The sequence below is a fragment of the Vidua chalybeata genome, chromosome 3, assembly GCF_026979565.1.
Source record: "Vidua chalybeata isolate OUT-0048 chromosome 3, bVidCha1 merged haplotype, whole genome shotgun sequence".
NCBI classification, from domain to species: Eukaryota; Metazoa; Chordata; class Aves; order Passeriformes; family Viduidae; genus Vidua; species Vidua chalybeata.
Window position 1 is genome coordinate 32,633,935 of NC_071532.1, and position 26,070 is coordinate 32,660,004.

The 26,070-nt window shown below is 54.8% G+C and overlaps 1 protein-coding gene across 2 annotated transcripts; it reads right to left on the reverse strand.

Annotated features, from left to right (window-relative positions):
* Positions 1-451: 451 nt before the first annotated feature.
* Positions 452-25,787, reverse strand: LOC128785269 (cullin-9-like). Of its 2 annotated transcripts, XM_053937588.1 has the most exons (42): positions 25,707-25,787; positions 25,317-25,378; positions 23,655-24,263; positions 22,712-22,866; positions 21,772-22,305; positions 18,936-19,083; positions 17,744-17,934; positions 16,887-17,259; positions 16,460-16,661; positions 16,014-16,221; positions 15,721-15,914; positions 15,392-15,609; positions 15,027-15,258; positions 14,524-14,629; positions 13,988-14,215; positions 13,734-13,824; positions 13,495-13,666; positions 13,224-13,329; positions 12,993-13,088; positions 12,730-12,905; positions 12,093-12,226; positions 11,837-12,013; positions 11,467-11,579; positions 10,860-11,042; positions 10,358-10,515; positions 9,837-10,047; positions 9,573-9,738; positions 9,305-9,450; positions 9,008-9,125; positions 8,367-8,563; positions 8,024-8,283; positions 7,583-7,946; positions 7,145-7,285; positions 5,409-5,573; positions 5,148-5,311; positions 4,919-5,012; positions 4,654-4,728; positions 4,039-4,149; positions 2,625-2,742; positions 2,148-2,281; positions 1,865-1,956; positions 452-1,487 (listed from the first exon to the last, which is right to left on the reverse strand). In XM_053937588.1, exons 3-42 carry the CDS (start codon positions 24,247-24,249, stop codon positions 1,298-1,300), a joined length of 7,536 nt encoding a protein of 2,511 aa, XP_053793563.1. In that variant the 5' UTR covers positions 24,250-24,263; positions 25,317-25,378; positions 25,707-25,787; the 3' UTR covers positions 452-1,297. The 2 variants fall into 2 exon arrangements, with proteins under 2 accessions (XP_053793563.1, XP_053793561.1); XM_053937586.1 differs by lacking the exons at positions 25,317-25,378; positions 25,707-25,787 and adding an exon at positions 24,709-25,219.
* Positions 25,788-26,070: the final 283 nt, after the last annotated feature.

Sequence of the window (26,070 nt, forward strand, 5' to 3'; positions counted from 1 at the left end):
GATGATATTCAAGGCCTAAGAGCCCTGTATCTCCAAAACAATCCCCAAATCACCCCTCAAGCCCTGATAGCAGTCTCACATATGCCTTTTGCTGGGCACCAGATGTTACCACCTCTATCAACATGCAGGCATCCTGTCTTGCACCTGGTCCCAGAAACACCAGCCTCACTACTCTGTATGGTCTGGTCCCCTGCCCTCTTTCCCATCGCTCCCCACACCCTCTCACTGTTCCCTGAACTGCCTAGGAAGGAAAAGCCATTTTGCAGGGCAGACTGTGTGGTCTGTGTGAGGATTCCAAACTCAACTCATTTGTGATTTCTAATTAATTTCACAAATAACTAATTTCACAAGTAACTTCTGGGATAAGCACATCCTGGTCACATCCTCACTTGACGATATCCTGCTGTTCCTCCACTCCCCTGTTCCCCACAGACAACAAGAAGGCTTGTGCTGGAAGAAAACTGTTTATTTTTTAAACAGAACTTTTATTCAACCCTTGTTCCTCAGGGTGGTGTTTCTTTTTTGTTTTTGGGTTTTGTTTTTGTTTTTGTTTTTTTTTGTTTTTTTTTGTTTTTTTTTGTTTTTTTTCAAAGATACAGATTATCTGAACAACCTCTTCATATATATATATGTATATATGTATATAAAATATATGTGTGTGCATATATTTATAAACTTAAACAATCCTGCAAACTTGTGTCACTCATAGTAGCCCTTCCTGCTTCATAACAGAGAAGAAAACTCCAACAAACGGCAAAAATGCAGCTCCTCTCAACCCGAGGAACCAAACCACATCTATCTGTGACTGGAGAGAATCCCACCAGCTCCAGCTGGGAGACTTTGAGTGTAAATGCATCTTTTTACAGCATTTCTAGACACTGGCCATTGCTAGACAGTGCTGTGCTGGGACATGTGCCACCCTCCCCTCTGCTCAGCCCTTGGGGACAGCACACCAAGGACAAGGAGCAGCCCTTTAACAGGTGGCAAGTGGTCCTCACTCTGCAGGTGGGCTTTCTAACTCAATTAAATACCTATAGGCAGAACTGGAGACAAGGGAAAAAGGCAAGGAGATGTCTTTCTGAGAAAGGTGGCCACAATAACATAGACCAGCTGCCCAGAGCATGTTCCTGCATATGCAAGAGTCACTGAGCAAGAAACCTCCCAGAGCAAATGTTTTGTTCCATCTGAGAGCTCCTCCCTGCCTTTGAGGAAAAACAGTAACACAGTAACAAACTGGTTGAGACAAAGTAGAGGCAGAGGTCCAAGGTGGCAGGCTAGGTGACAGAACACTCTAGTGTTAGCTACGATAGCTATCATTATCATCAAAGTAAGAATCACAATCTGAATTATTATCAATCATAAAGTTGTCTTCATCAAGGTCATCATCGTCATCATAGTCTTCCTGCCACTGTGGATCATACTCCTCATCTTCAACCTCCTTACCTTCATCTGTGTTGGGGGAGTCACACAGGATGATACGTTTTTGCCTGTTGAGGAGCAGAGCATAAAAGCAGAGACTGCTGTGAGCATCAGCCACAACCCAGCCCCACAACACCCTACTGTCATTGTCTCAGTATCCCCAGCCAAAGAAACTCAGGAGAGTCCAGGGAGAGCAACTTCCATAACTGAGTCTGCCAGTGATGGAGCTTTCTTTATCATAGCTGCATACAAGCAGAGGTTTTGCTCATTTCCCTACACCACCACGTCACTTAAATTGCTACCTCAAACCACAAAACAGGACACAAGTAATCAGTGTTTGTCATTCACTCTTTTGTATGGTGGTGAGCACGGGAGAAAACTCTGCTCACCTGCTTTTTGTCTGTACTCACTCACCTTCCTCTGTTGCCCCACTAAGAAAACTCACCCTGTACATGCAAGGGCTGAAGCAGGCACATTTGCAAGTTTCAGCTTTCTCTGAACAGCATCACCTGAAGTCTGGAGCCCAACATGGAAATCCTGTTAGCAGGAAAGAACAGACAAAAGAGACAGAAACAGTATGTAATTTGGGGTGTATTTTGTGCTGCAACCCCCTGCCATGCACACACACAATCCTGAGTTTATGCCCTCAGCTGATCAAGCCCTTTAGTTTGCCCACAGTCAAATTAGACCGCAGCAAGACAAGCCACGAACAGCCATGTGGCCTTCACCTGTGTGGAGTGCCAGAGAATTGCAAAGAGACGCTCCTTGATCTGCCGCACCAATTCCAAACCCGCACAGAAGTGCTCTGCTTTCAGAAGCTGAAGAGAAGTGGCCAGGTCCTGGTACCGCAGCAGGGTTTCCTCTGCAATTCAAGGCCAACAAAGTCATGCTGCATCCCACACTCTTGAGCAGAGACCAAGTCCTTAGCTCTGAGTGTGAAGCCAGCCATAGCTACTTAGATCTCCTGTGCAAATGCATCCCTCTTTCAGAACAGAACATGTTGCTCAATACTGCATCAGTCTCCAGTGGCAGCCAAACTGCTCCAGTGGACTTTCTCAGAAATGACATCAAGAAGGCAAGGACTGGACTGGGAGAAGTGAGACCAGCTGGGTGTTGGTATATATGCTATCGCCCCACTAGAGCTGCTGCCCTTTGACTACAGCTGGAAATGTTAGTCACAACTGCAAAGAGGCCCCAGGACTTACCCAGAAGGATCTGCAGAGCATTAGTGAGCATCTCCAGGCTCTCAGTCTGCTGTTCCACAATATCCATGCTCTCGGTGTCCTGGTTATAGTAGCTGTACACACAGGAGTAGGCCAGCACCTGGAAAAGTACAGATCATGTTGCTAAGCACCCTCCTTCAGCTTCAGAGTGGGCAAGAAGGGAGCAGTATCAAACCCTTCCAGACCTCATTATTATCAGTGGCCTCTGGCCTGTGGCCATAGCCCAATGACCCATTGTGACAAGAGACAGCAGTGCTAGGCTAACTCAAGCTACTGGCAGGATTGGAAATGAATGTGCAATTATTTTATATCAAAGTCTAAAGTAACTGATTTTTCCCACCTGCAAACCATCACAAGAACACAGACTATAAATGCATAACAAGTGTGACTGACCAGCGGGCAGAGTCAAACCCATCAGCACACGGGACTAGGCAATGCTGGGCAGCCCAGGCTGAACAACAAAGAGAATGGAGCCCAAAGGGAAGCAGGCATGGTGCTGTACAGCACCAAGAGCCCACAACAAAGGCATTTCAACAAGTGGCCAACTCCAGTTATAAATGAATGACCCCTAAAGCCATATAGGCACCCAGTAGGGAATGAGATCACTGTTTCCATTTAAAGAAATGGGCCAGAAAATTCAGTAGCAGCAACAACAAGCAACAATGATATGTACTCCAGAAAACTAAGGGGCTACCATACTGAGAAGACAAAATAGGGTCAGGCACCCTTGTCTCACATGCCTCTCTCAAAATCAAGCCTACCTGCAAAACCAGGGTGTATATGCAAAGTCAGTACTGCAAAGACAATTCCCACCTCCTTCCAAGACAATTCCCACTTCCTGCCGATGTTTCAGGACAGAGCAGGCGTTACACACCTAAGGTGTCACAGGCTTACTGCACACACACAGTGGCTGCACCACAAATCCTTTTTGATGTGGCTATGAGGACATGCAGTGGGTAACTCACTGCTTCCAAAATATCTATAGTTCATGAAATGAAGTTAAGAAAAAAATCATAACACGAGCATCAAGAGGAACTTCCTGACTGTAACACACCATCAGGAGAGCTTTCAAAGTGCCTTCACTGGGGCACTTCTAATAGGAATGGACCAAACCCAGTGGATGAAAACCCTAAATATTGACCTTGTCTTTATTCCATGGTGTCAACTTGATCCAAACTGAGCTCCAAATGACCTGACTGTAAGGAACACTGCAAACAGAGCTCAACTCAGACTCAAAGCAGTGAAGGGCAGACATGAGTTCTTCCCCTGTCCTGATGTTACTCCTCCCCTCAAGCTTTCTCTATCTCCTCTTGTTTGGAGAAGAACAAGGTTGGTGTCTCCTCACATCAGCAGAATTAAGTCTAAACCTCAGCAAGACTATATTATCCAGCCTTACCTTCCGTGCCTGTTCTAGCACTTTGCAGGCATCAAGAACAAAGGTCAAGTTCCTAATTTTTGGCATCTCTCTGATGGAAGAAATGCTGTTCCTCAGACTTACAGCAAATTCCTGCAAAAACCAAAGGAGGGGGAAAAAAAAGTCAATGTCACTGTCAAGCTCCACAAGACTGAAAAAAAAACACCTTCCACACAAATACTTGCTAAGCATTCTGAAGTGCCATCCAGAAGATGCAGGGAGCAGAAGAGTATTTAATGCATCCAACTATGTAATTTCTACTGTGCCATCACTTCAACCTTTTACAGCACCTCAGCTCTGAGCAGAGCTCAGCCTTCAGTCACCATTGCTTCCAACTTCTGCACCACTCTGAGCCCCTCAATACCACAAGTCAGGTGCTCAGTTTCCACAACAGACTGGACAGAAGAAAGCAGCCAAGGACTACTCCTTAATGTCAGAGCCAGGGCAAAATGATCATCCAGTGATCCCAGTCTGGATGTGAAGCCTGCTTCTAAGCAGAGAAGACACTGACACAAAAGTGTCACTGAAACAAGAAAGTGCCCTGCTCACCAGGGCTGAGCAGCAGTCAGCATCTGCAAAGGAAGGAGGAGGCCTTACCCTTGCGTGGTGATGAAAGGTGCATCTCTCATTGTAATCCTGGAAACGCTTCTCCTGCCAAGCTGCTTTACTCACCTGAAAGGAAAGGTACAGGAACTTGTAGCAATTTCCCTCGAGTAGCAGGGCTACTTGGAAATGCCAGTATTACAGGCAAATTGACAAAGTCCAGAGTAAAGGGCCCAAGTGGAGATCCTTACCATCTCTGAGAGGCTATAGGGGCCCCTGAACACAAGCATGAACCAAGAAGATACAGCAAACCACTCACCATAGCAGAGCAGTTGTAATAATCCTTGTGATTCGGCCTCCAGGGCTTGAGGCAGCGCCAGCAGAAACCGTGATTACACTTTGCACATGTCATACTGCAGAAGGACAATGGGAATTGCTCAGTCCTGACAGCCACTGGCAGACAGTTGCTGACAGTGCTCTCCTACACCACAGCCAGGGACTGTGCCACCCAGTCACAAACACAGTAGCAAACAAAATTGTATACTCACTGCAGGCACCCCTCATTTTTCTCTATCTGAGCCTGGCAGTTTGGGCAGTGCTTTGAAATGAGCTTAGCCAGATGTTTGCTTTGGGCTTCACTTGTCATTCCCTCATAGTATCCATCATCATCCACCCACCGAGACATGTGGCTGCAGCTGGCAGGATAATGGGCCTGAGAGAGAGGAAAACACAATCATTCAACTATATAAAAGCAGAAGGGTGGGTGCCAAACCTAAGAGAGTACAGCCTGTGATCCAGCTCAGCCTCACCTCTGGGAAGTTGCAGTTGAAGCAGGATATCCAGGAACATTTGGAACAGGCTGCTCCATAACCAAGTCCATCCTTAAGAAGGATCTGATCACAGCCCTGAGGGTTGGTGCACCATGTCAGGTTGGAGCAGCACTCAACATAGCGTCTAAGGAGGGCTTTTTCATACTGTAATGAGAAGCCAGGAAAGAGATCTAAATCTGAGAAGCTGCACGGTTAGGCCTTAAAAGTAGTGTCTGGTGCTCTGGGCTATGCATCTCACCAAACAGCTGCACACAACAAAACAGCATTCAGTCAGTTTACCCTTTCATTCCCTTTGTGTTCATTTTTCTATCCCCCCCATGTCATATCTGGAAGCATTTCATAGACTTGCTGAGGTTGGAAGGTATTTCTGGAAATAAAACCTTGTTCAACCTCTCCAGCTTAAAGCAGGATTGCTCAGGACTGTGTCCAGTTGGATTTTGAATATACCCAAGCACAGAGACTACAAACCTCTCCCCTCAAACTGGTACCATGTCTCACTACCCTCACTATTGGAAAGAAATCCCCAACCCCAACAAACAGTTCTCTTATGTTTAAATATAATTCCAGCATTAGATCTTCATACAATAATCTAGTTATTTTGAGCCCAGGATTGGATCAGAGACCTCCACAGATTATTGTAACCCAAAATATTCTATGACTGTATGTGTGACTCTGCATCAGACATTAACATTCCAGCCACGCCACTTACTGATCAAAAGGAAAACATAACTTTTCAGTGAGAGCATCAGAGCAACCTGTTAAAATTAGCTGCTATTTATGTCAATCTGCAATAATTATTTCTTTTTATAAAACAGTCACAGCAACAGACTACTAAATCCTGCTTTCAGACAGGTGTGACTAGGGGATTTGCAAAGGCAGTAAGGACTAACTGTCCAGATATATGCACTAATTCTCCGAGCACTTCCTATTAAAAAAAAAAAAGACAAAAGATATAACTGTCAAAGAATAGAGCAGTGGAAAAGAGACTGTTCTTCCTAGCAGTTAACAAAAAGAGTTTGTCATTTGACGGCTACAGCTCTGCCATTAGGTGCGGAGGGCATTCAGCCCTAGAAACTAAAAAAAAAAAAACCAAAAAAAGTAGCTTCTGCTTTAGAACAAGCATCTACTGCTGTAGCCTGATGACCAAGCACTAAGGTAAGCACAGCTCAGAAAGCCTGGTTTAGATACATCTGCAGACTCACACAGACTTACAGTGAAGATTAAGTCTAATGTGATGTGGTAATTCCTGCCATCTTCACAAAAACCTGAACTGCTCAAAACCAGAGACCAATGGAAGAGAAAGGACATAGGGGTCACTGATGCAGCAGTAAAATGAAATTGCTCATGTTTTCATTTGGCCTTGATGATTTATTATTATTATTATTATATTGCTTCCAGCATACCAGTAGAGGATACTTGTCATGAGCTGCTACCATGGCTGTCATCTAGTCCTGAACTAATGATGTCCCTGAAATGTTGCTTGCTAGAGATACATTCAGAGGAAATACCACTGTGCTCTTTCATTGATGTCATACTTTCCTGAACAGCTGGTATTGACCATAATCAGAGAAAACAGACAAGATCTGGCTGGCCACCATTATCATGCTGCCAGTTTTGGAAAGAGGAAGGGGGAAAGCAGCAACAAAATCATCTGATAGTGCTGACCAAAATGCAAGAGAACTTGGGACACCCAGCAGCCACCCCTCCTGCTTCACCTTGGCTATAATCTCCTCAGAAGACACGATAGAGTAGATGAAGGCTGTGGTCGGCTGAGCACGGCACTCGGATATGGGACAGGTGCAGTTGACAACCATGTTCTGCTCAATGCGAGTTGTGAGATATTCCCTCCAACAGGGCTGTCAGGGCACAAGAGGAGAGATCAGACCTAAGCAGGGCCGTGTGACCCTGGAAGCCCTCCCCACCCAGCAGAGGGTGCACAAAACCCCACAGATCACAGGTAAGTACGCCAAAGCACAAAAATGGGAACAGACAAACCAGTGAGTGAAGGATCATAAAAAAGCGAGCTGAGAAAAGAGAATGCATAAGCTCTGAAAAATCCCCTGATAACACCTTCAGACAAAGAACAGCTGCTCCAAGTAGACAGCAGCAATTGCCTGTCAAGTAGCAGGAACCAAAGGCCCCAGGATCTTCACCTTGCAACAGTAGTGCATGCAGCAAAGGGTTGGTGGCTTCTCAGTGGGACACAGCTGGCTCACACAGACTGGGCAGTGGGTTCCAGGGCTTGGGGGAGGTTGGACATCCTGCACTTGTAGCCCTGAGGAGATGAGCAGGGCCTCACAGTTCTCCACATAACACTGGATCAGGAAATCCACATTCCACCTACAGTGCATGAGGAGGTGTTGAGCAACATCATCCGGTATGCTCAGAGTATCCTGGACCTGCTGTACTGTCTGGCTCATGAGCAGCTTTGCCTCCTCTGGACTGAGCGTGTGTCCCATTGGCACCTGCAGCATTGCCATGAGATATTCTTCTGCCCTGTCTGTGCCAGGATTCCGCCTGACATGGAGAAATGTGCCATGTTCACACAGGGTGGAGATGCACACCCCTCCACACCTGGTGAATATGCCCCCTACCAATGCAGGCTGTCTCTGCCGTCCTCCTCCAGAGATGCCTGAGCTGGCCTGCACTGGAAAGTCATCTGTGCTTGGCCGCCAAGAGGTGTTGTGGATTCAGCAGAGATGTATTCCAAGACATGAGGCCTCCCCTCCTGGCGCCGGAGATAGCCCTGGTTCAGCAGGTGCAGGATGCAGGACAGCACGTCCACGCTGTGGCAGCAGAAGCTCAGGAACTGCACCCCTGGCCCCAACTCGCCCTTCTGACAGGCATCGATCACCTATGGCAGCAAGGGAGCCCCACTGCAGTGGCTGCAGCCCCCACGCAGCCCCTGTGCCCCCTCTGCCCGCGCCACCCCCGTACCCTGAACACCAGGTTGTCGATGTGCAGCTGCTTCTCCACCTTGAGGATGCGGGTGATGAGGCAGCACAGGACGTTCCTCTTCCTTTCCAGGGCGCTCACCTCGGCCCCCTCTGTCCGCAGGTACCTCTGCTGGGGCAGCAGCCTCAGCTGGCGGCCGGAGCTCTGGGCCAGGGCTGCCTGGTTCAGCCGCAGTGCACCTGGAGCCAGCCCCCAACCCAGGCTCAGCCAAGCCTCGAGCTGGGCCCTGAAGGAGCCCCAGGACACACGTGTGGCTGGGGGACCCAAGCTGGGCCTCCTGCGGCTGCCTGCACCACTGACCTCCCCAGCCCTGTCCCCGACATGTGGCCCTAAGCCACAGCCACGCCCACGGCCCCTGGCCCCGGCCCAAGCCCATACAGAGACCTGGGACCCACCCACCCACGCTGACCCAGGCGCCATGCATGGCCCCGGGCCCCACCCCACCCATCACCCCCAGCCCTACACTGGCCTCAGGCCCCACCCTGACACACCCTGTGCCCCGAGCACCACCACATGGACCCAGCCCCTTCACCAGCCCTACGAGCTCCTGCACCCCCCTAAGCTCAGCACCCCCTCGGGGTTCAGGCCAGCTCCTCCCCTGGGTGCCCCAGCCCTGCACTCACCCCCTGGTGTGCAGCTCCCCACCAGGACACCCTGGCCGTGGGTCAGCGGTATCAGTGCTTGGTGCATCAGGTCAGCAGGGAGCCCTGTAGCCTGCAGCAGGGCCTCCACAGCCACCTCCTGCAGCACAGGGTTGGGAGGGCAGTGGCCAAGACTCACTGGCCACAGGCCCTGCCTAAGAATGGGATCCTGTGTCCCAAACGCCACTGGAGACCCCACCAGAAGGAAAGGGAGGACACGGCCCTGCCATGCTCCAGTCTCCACTGCCTCCCTGGCCCCTCCGTGGCTCCAGCCCCTACCTGGGCGCTGTTGAAGCACAGCAGGATGTACATCTGCAGCGTGGACACGTGCAGAACGCAGTCTCCAAACTGCAGCTCGGCGTGGCCCAGCCACGTCCACTGCAGCCGACGGGGCTTCCTGCACTCCCAGCCCAGCTGGCTCTGGCCTGCCAGGGACAGTGTCAGTGCCAGGGACGGGGACCAGCCCTGTCAGGCACTCCCAGCCCACCACCACTTGTGGCTGAGCTGCCCTGGAGGGTCTGGGCACAGCCCCGGCCACAGCACTCACTCTGCCGGCAGAAGTCAGCAAACTCATCCAGTGGGGAGCTCAGCACCGCCGGGAAAAACCTCCCAGGGTTATCCATGTAACACAGCGGGGAAACAGGCCAGCAGCGCGGGGACAGGGCCAGCACCTTCACCTCTGGCACGTCTGCCACTGCGGCTGTTCCCAGCACCTGGGCACAGGGGCACGAGGGCAGCTCAAGTCAGGCTCCGGGATCCCCGCAAGGAAAGCCGGCGGCCTCCGGCCTCCCCACGCCCCCATCCCTCTCACCTCCTCCAGACCCGCGTCCAGCTCCAGCAGCCGCTTATCCTGCTCCTGCAGCTGGAAGAGGCAGAACTGCCGCTGGAGCTCCTCCGACTCGGCCAAGTTGCTCAGCATATCTTGGGGAAAGCGGCTGGGGAAGCACAGCCCGATCTGCTCCACGATGCCTCCTTCCAGCCAAGATGGCCCTTGTGTCAGGAGCCGGTCCCCCAGGTAGTGCCTGCCATGGCCACCAGCTTCAGTCAGGGCTGGGCCAGAACCCTGTGGCCATCAGCCACCCACCAGGAGACAAACACAGGTCCGAGCCCGGCCTCATTCCATGGCACATGGGCCTGGCAGCACACACGTGTCCCCTCTCTGTCCCCAGCAGGGACTGTGATTCCACACACTGGCAGCACCCACAGACCCTCCGCACTCCATGATCCCGTAAAAGCAAAGCGGGAGCATCACTGCCACAGCAGGCCAAGCTCCCCCAGCACACCAGGCCACGCTGCACCAGGCCCCTGGTTCTGGAGACACAGCAGCCTCACCTGTAGAAGTGTTCAAAGGTGTGGGCAAACTCCAGGCCACTGAAGACAACAAAAGGCTCCAAGAACTGCTGCAGCCGCTCCAGAGGCCCCGTGCTGCCCACAGCACTGCGGAGCTCCTGGATCTGCACGTCAAGGTAGCGGGCAAACTGCTCACTCACCTGCAAGGGACAGGGCTGGCTGCAGACAGAACTCACCAGTGCCCACAGGGCCGGGATGGAGCAATGTCCCTGCAGGGAGCAGCCGGGAAACTCGGGCACTCCCAGGCAGGGGCCGAGGGTGCCCAGGCACCAGGCCAAGGCCGGAGTGTGCCAGGGCCGGGCCCACGCTGGGATGAGCAGCACGCACCTGCGCTGGGCACCGTCCGGGGTGCCAGGGCAGGGCTCTGTGGTTCAGGGGGAACAGGACACCACCCACCCAGAGCTTGCCCCAGTGCCGTGGGCCAGGGCAGCTCCCCAGCCCGTACCCAGGGCCACAGCACCGGGGCCGCGCTCCCTCGACTCACGTGCAGAGCAGTCAGGAAGGAGAGCTGCAGCAAAGCCCCCGCAAAGCCCTGGCCCAGGGCCAGCACAAAGGCGGCCTGCTGCCCAAAGAGCTCCTCCGTGGCCCCGCGCAGGCGCTGGTACAGCCGGCAGTAGCGCTCCGCAAGGTCCGGCGCCTGCCCCGCCGCCTCCAGGAACCGCTGCACCTGTGGGAGCAGCGCGAGGCCTGAGCCCGCAGCAGGACGTGCCCCTCGGAACATCCGCAGCCCTGCCCTGCCAACACCAACTGCCTGGCTCCCTGGGACTCGGGGCCCTGGTGCTGCTGTGGAGCTGCCAAGGTGGGAGCGCCGCTCTGAGGGCTGGCCAGGGGCTGTGGGGGCACTACGGAAACACAGCAGCAGCCCAAGCAGGAAATAACAGCCCGACACCGGACCTGTCTCCTGGCTTGGCTGACAACTCGAGCCGTGCCAGCGTGACAAGCACAGCAGGGCTGTCCCCACATTGCTCTGTGGAGGCCAGGTACAGCCCTGTGCCTTCCCCATGCTCCCAGGGTACTGCCAGACCCCACTCCCTGCTCCAGCCACCCAGGGAAGGTCCCACACCCCTCCCAGTCAGCCCTCCAAGCTCTACCTGCTGCTGCACCACACCACGCCAGCACTGCGAGATTCCCCACAGGCCTCTCGACTTCACCACCGCCTTTGCAGTCTTGGCCGGCACCTCCTTGTTCTTCCCTTCCTTCCCACCTGCCAAGGGTCAACCTCAGGCTCAGTGTGGCTCCATGGGCAGGCCCCGCACACTGACCCACCACAGCAGGGCTGGGGGGACGCTGGAGAGGCACGGCCACTGCTGGGCATGACCACAAGCATGAGCATGACCTGAGCATGACCCGGCTCAGGAGCTCCTGTGCCATAGGATGCTCCCCAGAGGAGCCCCATGGCCACAGCCTGGCACTCTGGAGCAGCGCCCGCCCAGCCCCACGGCAGAGCAGCCCCTGGCTCACCAGCTGCTCTGGTCTCCTCTGGCTCCGGGCCACCGGGGTCCACGTGCACCAGGAGCTGGGTCAGGCGCCGCACGCAGGAAGCAAAGGCAGCCCTGCGTCCTGTGGCACGGCGGGGCAGCTCCACGCTCTCCAGGTACTCACTCAGCAGCCAAGCCAGGGGACTGACACCGTCAGCGTCTGCGAGGCCAACCAGACTCAGAGCCAGGTGCCTCTGCCTGGGGCACGGCACAGGTGGGTCCCGGAGAGCGCAGGGTACCTGGGCTGGTGATGCTCTGCACCAAGGGGTTCACCAGGGCCTCCCAGAACGTCCTGCCCAGTGCCTGGGCTGCCTCGTCGTCGGGAAGGAAGCGGTTGGCAAAGCCCTGCTCGTGCTGCAGCGCCCGGTTCAGTCTGCAACAGCAACCGGGCAGCACACGGTGCCAAGGGCTGGACAACTCCCATGGGAAAGCAGAACGCAGTGGTGGCTCCCTGCTCTGCCCTTTGCCAAGGCACCGTGGCTTGCTGGCCCCACTAGCCCCCAGCAGCCAGGAAGGGCCCCTTGCTGTCTCTGGGGCCTGCCCCCAATGGCCCTTGGGGCCTCGCACCTCCTGCCAAATGGGGGCTGTGCAGTGCCTGTGGCCACGAGATCCTGCTGTCCCTGGCCAACCTCTGTCAGGTCGTGCCAGCCCTGGGGGGACTGGCATCCTGCTCTGGGGGGTTAGCCCAGCTTAAACCCAGATGATCCCAAGGTGGCCTGGCCAGGAAGCACCTCTGGTGGCCAGGAAGGAGGAGGGGCCCCTCCCATCCAGGTGGCACAGCAGCTGCTCCTTTCCCAGCCCTGCAGTCCCCTCACAGGCTGCCAGCCATGTCCCCCCCTCGGGACACCAGGGGGGCACAGCCAGGACACAACTCACCTGCCAAAGAGCTGCAGTAGCCGCCCCCGGTCTCGGCAGATCTCCTGGCTCCAGGCATGAGCCCGAGCAGTGCAGGAGAGGAACGTCCGCCGGCACAGCTGCTCCTTGAAGATGGGCCAGAAGGTGGGCTTGGGACCCAGCACCTCGATGCCACGCACACGTGTGTCGATGCCACCCTACAGGACAGCGGGACCCTCAGTTCCTGGGGCACGGCCCCGACGCCCCACACTGCCCGCTCCCAGGCCCAGCCCCGGCTCCTCTACCTGCTGGCACCGCTTCACCCGGATCTGGATGACGGGCCAGAAGCGAGTCATGTTCTCCAGCAAGATCACTCTGCTGTCCGAGGGCAGGATGGTCACCTGCAGGGAGGCACTGAGCCCTCAGCGTGACAGGCAGCCCAAGGAGGCTCCCACAGCACAGCTCCTGCCATTCCCACCTCCCCGAGGGCACCTCCCAGCGCCTCACTCCACAGCCAGACCCCCACCGGGACTCACCGCATTGAGCTCCGTCCTGATCGTGGCAGGGCTGTCCCCGCCCAGCACCACGACCCTCGATGGCATATAGCTGGAGTCCTCGCTGGCCACCAGCATGCTCAGCTCCCTGCAGCACAGCAAACACGAGGCTGCCCAGCCATCCCTGCCTCCCTGCCCTAACCCTGACATCACCACGCCCTGCCGCTCACATCCCGCTGGCCCCAGCACAGGGACACGGCACAGATCCCCAAAGCCCTCTCCTCCACACACAGCCCTGCCGGCCCAGCCCCACCTGATCACCACTCCACACTGCATGTGCACAGTGATGAAGTGGGAGCCGGTGCTGCCGTTCGACTCCCAATAGGTCCTGGGGTTCCTGTCCATGAGCTTGCTGGCCTGGTGCGAGTTGGAAGAGACCTGCACCTTCTCCCAACACTTGTCCTCCTTCACCTCCATGCTGGAGCCTGTGGACAGAGCACAAGGAGCTTCCAGCCACCAAGCCTGGGCTCAACTCCCCCTGCCTCCACTCACCTTGGCACAGGTTGTGCAGGAAGACATCAAAGAAGGGGATGCTGATGGGCTGGTGGCTCCGGCGGTGCTCCTCAATCTGTCCCAGGACCAGCTGTGGGATGGAGCAAGGCTCTTACCAGGGGCCCCAGGTCCTCCTCCCCTCAGCCCCCACAGGGCTGTGCCAGGCGGAGAGCACAAGGCCGTCCCTCAGCAGCAGGGACAGACCGATGCCCCCAGACCCAAATCCCCAGGCAGCCGTGACTCCCCAGGCCCACCTGGATGCAGCCAGACAAGATGCTGCTCGTCAGCTTCTTGTAGAGGCTGGCATACTTCTCACACTCCGTCACCAGGTCGAGCAGGGCCGGCGCCAACGACGGGACCGTGCTGTGCTTTTCCAGGGCTTTGGACAGAGCCTCGTGGGTGCCCACGTGGCACATCACCACCACACAGTCCTTGCTGGCACTGCCCAGGCGGTACAGGAAGCCAACGACCTCCTGCAGCACCTACTGAGACGCAGCCGTGAGCAGACGGGGCACTGCTGGCAACTCCCTGGGGCCCCCCAGCAGCCGGAGCTTCACCTCCATTCCCCTCATCCCAACCCCACCAGCACCCACCAGAGCCTGCCCAGGCACAGCCAGGCTGGGCACGTGGCCACCAGGACAGGGACGTGGCCAGGACAGCCGCTCCCCACCTCTCCCAGCACCTCGGACACAAGGCCAGGCTGCCACCAGCAGGGCCCTGCTTGCCCAGCCTGGCTGAGGCACAGCCAGCACAGCCACCCTGCCTGCCGGGAGTCCCGGGGCCCCCTCACCTCCCAGCTGCTGCTGTGCGTGATCAGGAAGGACACACAGGGCTCCACACACTCATGCCAGGGCAGCACATCCTCCTGGTAACTGTCCAGGAACTTGTTCAGGATCCTGGGTGATGGAGGGGGCCTGCTCAGGCCGGGGCGCAGGGACAGCAGTGCTTACAGGCAGCCCTGCTTCCCTGCCCCACCTGGAAGGCACCTCTCGGGGACTGGGAACCAAGGCTCCCCTGGTACCTTGCACACTCCACCAGCACCCAGGCATGTCCTCTGCTGCCCCTGCATGTCCCCACCAGCACCCAGGCACAGCTGCTGTGGCCCCACGTGGCCCTGTGCCCCAGGACACACCAATCAGCACCTGCCTACGTGCTGGGGTGAGCCTGCCCCCAGTGAAGAACGCCCCCACCAGGACCCACAAACATGCCCTGTGTTGCTCCCCAACATGACCACCAGCACTCACACACCTGCTCAGGGGGTCCCAGACTCTCCCCCAGTCGCCCTGCACCCACCTGAGGCTGCTCAGGCTCACAGCCTTCTCTGTCCCCAGCAGCTCCAAGCTGCGCAGCAACAGCCTGAAGCAGCTGCGGTCCTGCAGCAGCTGGGCCACCTGGCCAGAGGGAACAGGGCCTTCGCTGCAGAGCTGCCGTTCCAGGGCCACCACCACCTCCTTGGACAAGACGCCATCGTCCAGGCCACCCAGCAGCATCTGCACGCCCTTCGGGTCCAACAGGACGTCTCTGCCTGCCATGACAAGGACACGTGAGCCCAGCCCAGGCACTCACTCGAGTGGCAGCAGCCCCTCAGGGTGCTCTGTCCTGTCGGGCCAGGCAGCCCTGCCCGTGGCACCCGCGGGGCAGGGTGGGCAGCACGGTACCTGCTGCCTCCGGGCCCAGGGGCAGCCCGTGCTCTGCCAGGCGATTGATGGCGCTGAGGGCCAGCACTGCCTGGGGGCAGCCGCTGCTCTGCCCGGCCCTCCAGCAGCTCTGCAGCACCGCCAGGAGATCGCAGCTCGCCAGCTGCTCCGCCAGGCCCCGGTGCCCATCCATCAGCATGTTCACCACCAGCAGGCCGTTCTGCACCCCTGAGGAGCCCCTGCAGGGACACAGCCGTGTCACTCTCCTCCCCCAGGCACAGAACAAGCCACCTGCCCGCCCTGCCCGTCCTTCCCCCCAACCTCAGCCGCTCTCCACACTCTGCCCCTACCCTGGGACCCTCTGCATGGTGCTCAGAGCAGCAGGGATGCTACTCAGCAGGCTGGCAGAGCCCTTGCTGGAGGCAGAGCCAATGCTGGCAAAGATCTCCCGCATCATCTGTGCATCGCCGTGGTTCCAGGGCAAGCACTTCCCTCCAGCACCTCCCGGCTCAGCGTCCGCAGCTCCCACCAGCACCTTCAGGGCCTGCGAGGACGAGAGCAGCGCACAAGGCAGCGGCCCCTCCACCACGCCCGGGGCAGCCCGCGCGCCCCTGCCCACCCCCGGCATCCCCCGGGCACTCACCGCCAGCCCGGCCTGCTGCACCAGGGCGGAGCAGCCGTGCTGCTGCATGCAGGCCAGCACGGCCCGCACGCCGCCCTCCGTGGCAAAGGGCACGCGCCACTCGTACCGGGCCAGCAGCACGGCCAGCAGCCGCAGCGTCACCGCCACCAGCGCCTTCTCTGCCACCTCCGTGCTCAGCAGCTCCACTGACACCTGCACCAGCTTCTCCCTGCATGCGACAGGACACCTCAGGCAGAGCCTCCTTGGGCCCTGCCAGCCACCTCCTTCCCGCCCACGCTGCAGCTGAGACAGCCCCGCCAATGAGCCTGCCTGGGACCAAGGGACACAAAATCCACCTTTCCTCTTGCACATACCATCCTTCACACTCCCACTCCTCCAGGTCCCCCACCCTGCCCACAGGGCCCTCCCCAGCCAGCAGGAGGAGTGTGCAGTACCCCAGCACTCACCCAGCACTCCCGGTGCCCAGCCCACCCTGGGCTGTGCCGACTTGCTGCTCCAGCTTGGGCTCCTCCTCCAGCATCTTCAGGATGTGCTTGAGCCCAGCTAAGCGCAGCCCCACCGCTGAGCTGCTGCTCTGGATCACGTCCACCACAGCTGCAACCTTGGCCAGCGAGCCGCTCTCACTCAGCCCCTTGGAGCTGCCCAGTGCTGGCCGGAGGGACAGAGGCGTCAGGGCAGCGGTGACACCTCCAGCAGCTCCCAGGGTGCCACACACCCACACACCCAGCACCCACAGGCACCCCCACTTCAGGCAGCCCTGGCTGTGTGGCCCCCATGCCCTGCCCAGAGCCTTCCCCTGTGGAGGCAGCAGTGCTCAGCAGTGCTGCTGCCAGCACTGCACCTCTGCCCCAGCTGTCCGTGGCAGGACATTACCTTGGCTCTGCTCCTCCGTCACCTCTGGCAAGAACACCCCTTCCCTCTCCAAGAGCTCGCCGAACAGCTGGGAATCTGACTTCACTGCCACTTCACTGCGGCCTTGGGGCGGCCCTGGGGCTGCAGAAAGGTCTCCCTCCGCTGCCTTGGCCATCGTGCCTTCAGAACCGGTGCTCCTGTCACCCTCTGAGGACGCTGTGGTTCTCCCTCCACCATCCTGCTCTGCCCCTCTCCCGAGGAAGTGTCTGGCGTAGACACGGGAGCCGCGCAGGTCACGCAGAGAGCTGCCCTGGCACCGCTTCTCCAGGACCTGCAGCACCTTCTGGGCCAGCTCCGCAGGTACCGACAGACGCATCAGGGCTTCTTCATCCACCTGCGACAGCCACGCCCACGGGGGCAAGTTAATCTCGGGCTCGCCACGCAGCCCAGGCCCTTGTGGCGGCCACTGGCACAAGGGACAGAAAGGCTGCACCGCCAGAGCTGCCCAGGGCTGCTTCCCACTGCCACCCTCCCCTGCCTGTCCCCAGCCCAACTCCCACCAGCCCACACCTCCCCACGCGTGCTCACCACCCAGCTGCAACTGGCAGAATGACCCCACGGCCTTGCCTCGCCTGCCCAAACCCTGCTGGACAGTCATCTTCCCGTCAGGGGACACTGCCTTTCCTCTCATCTCCACTCACTGCTCTGCTGGGCCAAGCTCTCCAAGCTTTTGCTGTCCCCACTCATCCTCCCATTTCTGCCCCGTTCAGGCTGTCCCTGCACAGCTCACACTTGCCATCTCCTCTCGGCCTGCTCCCTTCCCTAATGTTCCCTTTGCTCCTCCCTCCCATTTCCCTGCTGCAGGCACTGGCCCCTACCTGCTCTCCCTGGTGCTGCTGGATCAGACAGGTGATCTCTTTCTGCTCCTGTGCTTCCAGCTTCCTCACAAAGAAGAGCAGCTCCCACCATTCGGCACGGCTCAGTGTGTCTGCAGCCTTGGGCAGCCGCTGCCCCAGGTAAGGCAGGGAGTAAAGCCCCCCCAAGGGCTTGCACAGGAATGGCTGTGGAACTGCAGGGGAGCAGAGCAAGGAAGGGCACTGTCAACTCTGCCGTCTCCCCCCTCCTCTGCTGCACACCCCACATTTCAGTTCATATTCTAAGTGGAATATGATGCCTGGAAAGAGTTATACACAGAAGTGAAACAGAGCTCCTGCTTCTCCCAAAATCAGAAAGACCATGAAAGGAGAAATCTAACTAAGTTTGTTTTAAGTTAGACACTGCAGCACACTGACATGAAGTTAAGCCTTTAAATACAAGAGGTAGAAGCCATTTAAGAAACCATCAAAAAGAATAGTTTCAAAGTGTGCAATTAGCTGCTGATCTCATAAACATTCTCTCTTGCAGCTGGCAAATCCAAACCACTCTACACAAAAGATATTCTAGAAGACCAGAGCTGTGATAAAAGAGTTACTTTAATAGGTTTCCCTGGCTAGAATCATGTCAGATGCTGAACAAGAAAGGGGTATCTGAAGTCTGGAATCTGCCTTTCATTTTCTCCCTGTACAAGGGCAATGTTAAATGATTCTAGGATACGCTGCAGATGTCTTACGAAAACAGTTTCTTAATACTTTAACACCTTGTTAAAAGCTTAACAGTCTGAGGTTAAACAAATTGTTGCTATGTTAATGCTTTAAAAAATCCTTATCACTTACTTAAGGGGACTTGAGTGCCCCCATACAGCTTCATCTCAGAGGAATTCCAAGTTCATGTTTTGGCAGTTCAGTAAGTTAATTCAAACACAAAGTTTTGACAGTTGGAGTTTAAATCAAATTTTACACTTTTTATATCATTACTTGCATTATACATCTTGACACAAGTCTAGGGTTCAAAAATACTCCATTCAATCACAAGCCATGCAATTCCTTAACCAGCTTTACAAGGTCACACAAACTGATAGTGCTTTCTAAACCCAGCCTGCTACTTGCTGTGTGTTTGGACATATAAAGATCCCCACTCCTATCCCACAGGATAATCAGAAAGAGATGATATACACAGGCATCACAATCTTACCTGTGTCTACACTGAAGTTCTTTCTCACACTGCATTCCTTTTCCTGAGCAGCAGGATCTTCCCACTGGTCCCCAAAGCCAATAATCTCCAGTACTGGAGATGCATGCCAACGCATCCAGTAGGTCTGACCCGTTGACTGCCGTAAAACCTATGGGTGAAACAAATCCAGACAATCAGATCTGCTCACTTTTTCAATCCTCTTGGTACATTTGTCCTCCCATTTCCCAAAGAAGTAGAAGACTACACAATTTTTGTACAGATTTCAGCACACACATTGTTTTGAGGCATACTATCTTTACTAACTTCTTGCCTTGGTTACACCTGGATCTTTATTTTTAAAGAAACACTAACTTTGCCTGCAACCACTACAGATCTCACTTAGTACAGCAGCAGAGGCATGAGTGCATCCAGTTAATCACACCTGTTCCAAAAGTGCCAAGCTGCAGGTGCCTTGGGAAAAGCAGACAAAGGACATAACCAACACTACCTCAAGGCAGATGAGCCTTATATAAAGTACCTCAAGGCACTTTTATAACCTTGGTCATTCATCAACCCTCTCAAACAGGTTTTGGGCTCTTGATAAGCATGTCTCAAAGGCAGCAATTGTTTCCTCTGCTTTGTCCGAGTTGCCTCTCAAAAATCAGAAGGACTTTTTATGGCTTCTCATACCATAGTGTTGCATTTAACCTTCTGAGTAGAAGGAGAACCCAGCAAACAGCAATTACAACATGTCAGTAGCTTTAAAAAACAGCGAAAAACATATGGTTTGCCTGTTTCACTGAGCTCTTCTGGAGTTACACCAGTGCTATTATGAACCCATTGTGCTGGGCAGACAAGATGCTGACTGACTTTTGGAAAGCACTGTATGGAAGAAAGTTGAGTTAAACTACACACAACACCAAATAGTCTTCAAAGTATCTCTGACCTAAACTAGTTATATTACCAAATGCCATCTCAAAGGAGTCATGGAAAGACAGGGCTCCAGGACCAGACACAACAGTGAAATTCTTTCTTTGGAGAGGCAAGGAAAGCAACAGAAATCAGAGCAACAAAGGAAAGATGAGACGAGGTAAGAGACAGAGCTGTGATGGACTGGCCCAATTGCCATTCAGATCTGGTTTTGTTAATAGTGTGAGCCTTACAAATAATTTATTGAAAATAAGCCTGAATGGAGCAACTGCAAATTCATTCAACCTAATTAAACAGAAAAATAGACAGAAGAGGGAACCCAAGGGATCAACAGGACAAAGGGAATGGAAGCTAACAGTACACCTTAGCTCAACATTGAAGCGAAAACCCTTTGAAATTTATGCCACTGGCAACAGGAGAAAAATATGAAAGGATCTTGGTGGTCGTTCCAAGTACCCAGTTCATTAAGAGTAAAAGCAAGTACAACTTTATAAGAAACAGATATCATAATTTTAGGGAAACACAGATATTATAAGGACAAAGAGAGAATCAGTATGAAATACATTTCCTTTGCAAGTTATCTTTACAGAGTGGATTATAAAAGAGGTTTATAAACCACTTAAAAATAAGATGCAAAGCAGTTATTCAGCTGAGGAGGCCTGAACAGAAACATCATCAATGCATGGACCAGAACTAGAAAAGCCTTTTAACTGAGGTACATGGAAGACAGGGAGGTGATTCCAGAAAACCAGGAGAGAGTCTTGCCTGGCTAACCTACTGGCCACCTATGATGGAGTGATTACATGAGTGACTGAGGGTAGAGCTATGGCTGCCACCTTTCTAGGCTTCTGTAAGGCCTTTGACAGCAATCACACAACATCCTTCTCTTCAAATTGGAGAGATATGGATTCAACAAATGGACTATTTTGTTAATGAGGAATTGGTTGAATGGTCATATTCAGAGGTCAACAGCTCAATGTCCAGCTGGAGGTTAGTGACAAGTGGTGTCCCTCAGGGGTCTGTATGGGGACCTATACCATTTGATATCTTCAGTGACAACAGTGAGATTGGCTGCACTCTCAGCAGGTTTGCTGACAACATCAAGATGAGCAGTGCAGTTGACATGCCTGATGGATGGGATGGCATCCAAAGGGACCTGGATGAACTCAAGAAGTGGGAACCTCGTGAGGTTCAACAAGGCCAAGTGCAAGGTCCTGGACCTGGGTTGTGGCAAAGCCCAGTACCAAACCAGGTTGGAGGACAAAGGGATTGAAAGGAGCCCTATGAAGGACTTAGCACAACTGGTGGATAAAAAGCTGGACATGACCTGGTAACGTGCACTCAGGGCCAAAGAGCCAACCATATCCTGGGCTGCATCAGAAGCAGTGTGGCCAGCAGGTGAAGGGAGGTGATTCTGCCCCTCTGCCCTGCTCTGGTGAGACCCCACCTGGAGAACTGCATCCAGCTCTGAAGACTTCAGTACAAGGCATGGACCTGTTGGAGCAGGTAAAGAGGAAGGCCACAAAAACAGTAAGAGGGATGGAACACCTCTGCTATGAGGAAGTGCTGAGAGAATTGGGGTTGTTCAACCCAGAGAAGAGAAGGCTCCAGGGAAACCTTACAGTGACCTCTCAAGTACTTAGAGGGGGCTTGTAAGAAAGATGGGGAGAGGCTTTTTAGTACAGCCTGTTTTAGAGGCTAAGAAATCTTAGTGGCACAACCCATACAAAATCAGACTAGCCTTCCATGCAACCCACCCCTCCAGCTCTGAAAGGTGAGTATTTTGCTAGGACAGATGCAGACAGTGATACACATTATGCCACGCCTATTGTCCAATTTCCTGCACATAAAAGTATCATTAGGAATTCATCCGTCAACCCGGTCACTCCCTTCTGCCATTCCAGCCAGAAGTCTCCCCATGACCTACCTGTACTGTGTGCATGTTATTTGTGCTCTGGAGAAACTTGCCTTCTTCCCCAGCTCTAGCGTCACCGCAGTCCTCCAGCAAGCGCACACGCATGCCACGCACCAGGTTCGCCCGCAAGTACTCGGTGTAGTCACTGCTGTCTGCGAAGTCTGATGCAGTCAGGAAGGTACAGCCCTGCTTTTTGTGAGGACCAGGATTTGAAGGCAGCACAGGCTTTTGGACAGCAGTGCTGGCCTGGGTCTTGTGCTGGAAGATGGAGCGGGCAGGGCGAGGCTGCAGGTCCCGTTGGGGGAGCGGCTCTGCCTTGTGCCTGTGGCTCCAGCCCATCACGTGCACCAGCTCCGAGATGAGGTTTGCCATGGCCATGCTGAACTCAAACTCCTGCTTCACACAGCTCCTCTCCTCAGGGATAGGGCTGGGCACAGCACAGCCCTGCTGCTCCTCTCCCTGCTCCACACCACTGCTCAGCTTGTCCAGGAGAGAAGTCACACACAGGTAGTGCTTCACCAGCACAAACAGCTGCTTCCCAGGGATCTGCAACAAGCACAGCTCTCACACTCTGACCTAAACTAGTTACTGACTCACTGACTGACTCACACTCAGCCTGCAGATCACCTCTAGCCCCCAGCTCTCTCTGAGCCACCAGCTCATTCCCAGTCAGGCTCCCGTGAGAGCTCCAGACTGGCTGGCAGCAGCAGAGACCTCTCAGCCCACCCTCCCCTCCCTGCTCACAGACCAGGCTCTCCAGGTGCCTCTGCACCACCCCCAGCCTCTCACCAGGCCCAGGTCCTGTGCCAGCTCTCCCACAGCCAGTCTTGCTCACCTGCCCACCTTCAACTCCCCTCTTGTCCCAGCAAGTTGCCAGCCCTGGCCCCCACTCCCACCCCTCCTGGCCCCTCATGCCCCGCAGGTCCAGGGCTGGTGGCAGGTCTGTCGCTACCTGCGGGAGGTGAATCCCCTCGAAGGACATGCAGTGCTCTGCAGAGGACATGATCTCAGCAAACAGCTCCAGCAAGGTGCAGCGACTGTCAAAGTCCATGTGCTGCTCAATGCCATCCTGCTGGCTCAGGGACAGCAGCACATAGGCCCAGATTCCTGCAACAACATCAAAAACTCTTCAGGCCCCAGAAAGACAACCCTCACCCCACCCTCCCTGCGAGAGACAGAGCTGCAGGGAAGGAACAGCTTTGCTGCTCAGTGTCACCTGATCCACGTTCTATCCCTTCCTCTGGAGTGGCAACATTTTGCTCCACGGTGTACTTTTTCTACCCCTAAAGCTGTGAGATTCTCACAAAGCAGCAACTCCAAATAACTGATTCCACAACAGGGTCCCAGGGAAGAAAGGAAGTCAGGTTTTAACCTGAATCAGCCCCTCATCTGCCCCACTGCAGAGCTGCATGAACTCAGGCACTAGGACAGGGAAAGCCACATCTCCTGTGGGATACACCACAACCAGCAACCTTCCAGGTGCACCCAAGTCTCATCATGCACTTTCAAGCCATGGCAGCTCCTCTTAAATGAGGACTAGCCTCTATCCAGGGCCTGAGGAAAGGCTCCCTGCCAAGAATAGGCCAGAGACTTTCCAACTGATAGCTTGAAGCAGAGTCACCCCACACTCTGCCAATCTCTTTGGCCTAAGTCCTCCAAAGAATTAATCAGCATCCCAGCTCAGAAACCTGGCAGGGGAAAGAGTTTCTAACTCCAAGAGCAGTCCAGACAACTGCAACCATGGAAGTCTGGAAGATCCAGACTGATTCTTCCCCTTTTGCCAAGAAGCCCTGAGACAGGCTGCTTCCCAGGCATCTGACCCCTCCCAAAGGCCTGGCACCCCTCAGCTGCCCAGCAACCCCTCCTCAGTGGCACTGAGCAGGAGCAGCCCCCACCTGCATCATGTGCACCCAGAGCGCGCAGCATCTCGCCGGCGCTGCGGCGGATCTGCTTCTCCCTGTGGCACAGCATCGTCGTCAGCAGGTCCAGGGCTCCTGCCTCCCTGAAGGCGCCCGCCAGGGAGCTGATGCTGGCGTAGGCGCCCAGCACGTGCACCGTGCTCAGGATGGAGCACTGGGGTGTCCCGGCCTCGGCCACCTGGCGCCCGGCTCGCTGCACCAGGCTCCTGACATCGGCCTTCATCTCCAGCAGCGAGGCTTCGTCCAGCGAGGCGTCTGTGGCCAACGGACCGGGCGCCTTCTCCTCTTTCAGCCGCGGCCCTTCCGGCCTCCTCTGGCCCAGCAGCGCCGGGCAGCTGGCACAGACCTCTTCTGCAGACATCCACATGGAGATGTTCTCTGCCTTGGTCTCTCCAGAGGAGGCACTGCTGCCGCCCGCTGCTCTCTCTTCCAAGCTAACAACGCTCCAGCGGACCAGGTATTCCGGCCGGTCGTCGTGGCCTCGCCGCTGCCGGAGCAGCTTCTCTGGGTGGGCCTGCAGTTTGGGCCCCAGCTGCACAAGCAGGGTGCCATTGTGCTTCTCATTCACCATGGCAGCAGATGTGTCTGCAGAGACAGAGGGGAAGCAGGGTCAAGCTTTTATTCCTGAGCTGCATGCTGGGGAAAATATGAGCCAGCACTGACAGTAGAGGTGGTCATGGCACAGCTTTTGATCCTGAGATCCTACACCCAGAATAAAGCTTTGAAGGAAAACCCACTTTGCAGAGGCTCACATTCCCCTTCCAAGAAAATAAGGCAGTTTTTCATTAAAAAAAAATGTTCCAAGCCTTACTGACACACATAGAAGGAGGTTCTCCTCAAAAAGAAAACTAACACAAAACATGAAGGCAAAATAGGGCCCTTTATACGACAGCAAATAATGACAAGAGATTTTAGTCCTGTTTGCATCCCTGCCACTGTCCACAACATGACTCTTACAAGTTGCTGCTTTTGCATTCCTGTCTTCCCTCTTCCTATCTATCATTTATAATTGTTTAGAGTGTGAGCTTACCTAGAGCTCATGGTACTCTCACCGTGTACAACAACCTTCACATCACCAGGCCCTGAAGAAAATAATGAGCAGTTTCTCAGATCTAGTTCATACACATCAAATCAGACTCACTACCTGAAAGTCTCTCAGTATTTCTTCCTTGCCCTCTTCTCAGAATTCTCTGCCTTTACAATGTTTCATCAATGGACAAATTCCACAGAACTAAAAGATTTCTACTCTCTGTTACCTGACAGTTCTGCATCTTGGGACCATAAAGAAGACAATTGCTTCTCTGCTTTCATCCGTGCAAAAAGCAGCATGGAAATAATTTGCTGTCCAAGACTGAGTGCCAGCAATCAGCAAGCCAGCTACAGACAAAACCAGGGACTGAGTTCACAAAGGCTTCCAGATCAGGCTGACAGGAAGGAGCTCCACCAGGTGGAAGTGGGAAATGCTCCTACCACTTACACACACTGGCAAGAGAAGCAGTGAAGCAAGATAGCAGAGAAACAGTCAATCCATGTTTAACCAAAGAAGATACTAGCCAAAAAAGACTATGATAGGCACATTAAAAATATTTTCCAGGTGCAAAGAGAAGCAGCCTCAACTCCCAAGACATTCATACCTACCTTCGATTGTGGTACCTTCCTTGGAATTTGCAGCATGCCAGATGGGAATCTTCTTGCAGCCTCTGTAATAAAAAGACATATATATGTAATAAAAAGTTATTCTCCTGTGCTTTGTAACAGTCTTTAGATAGGACACCACAAGCCAAAGAATTGTTTTCCTTAAATGAGTTTGTACAGCGCACACACACACAGAGGACAGCTCGCACCGACGTTCCTCGGTCCTGGCGCTGCGGAACACACGGGCTTTCCTCCGGGCCGTCCCGGACACCCCGGCAAGCCGCGCCCCTGTGCCGGGCCCTCCGCTCACCGCTGTCCCGGTGCCCTCGAAGCCACGGCGAGCCGGGCAGGGTACAGCCGGGCCCAGCCCCGGTACGCGGGGAACCAACTCACCCCCGAGGCGGGAAGAAGGAAGCGGCCTTTGAGGCGCCGGTCCGACCCTGCCCAAGCCCCCGGAGCGGCCCCGGCCGGAGGTGCAGAGCGGCCCCGGCGCCACCGGGAGGCGCCGGAAGCAGCGCGCAGCTTCCGCGGCCCCTACGGGAGGCGGCGAGGGACACGGGAATGGCGGGAGGTGCGTGTCCCCGTCGTCCCTCAGAATCCCAGGATGGGTCAGGTTGGAAGAGACCACTGTGGGTCATCTGCTCCAACCTCTCTGCTCAAGCAGGGTCATCGCAGAGCACATGGCACAGGATAGTGTCCAAGTGGCAACATCTCTGGGCAATCTGTCCCAGTGCTCGGGCACTGCACAGGGAACGTC

Bases quoted from the DNA above. Each gene is read 5' to 3' on its own strand.
- LOC128785269 (XM_053937588.1), bottom strand. From the start codon at position 24,249: ATGGTGAATGAGAAGCACAATGGCACCCTGCTTGTGCAGCTGGGGCCC. The intron at 17,260-17,743 runs GTAGGGGCCAGT...TGGCTGTCGCAG, and splicing joins AGCAGCACCAGGGAGAGCAG to GTGGATGAAGAAGCCCTGAT. The intron at 14,630-15,026 runs GTGGGTGCAGGG...TCCATCACCCAG, and splicing joins GTGAGCCTGAGCAGCCTCAG to GATCCTGAACAAGTTCCTGG.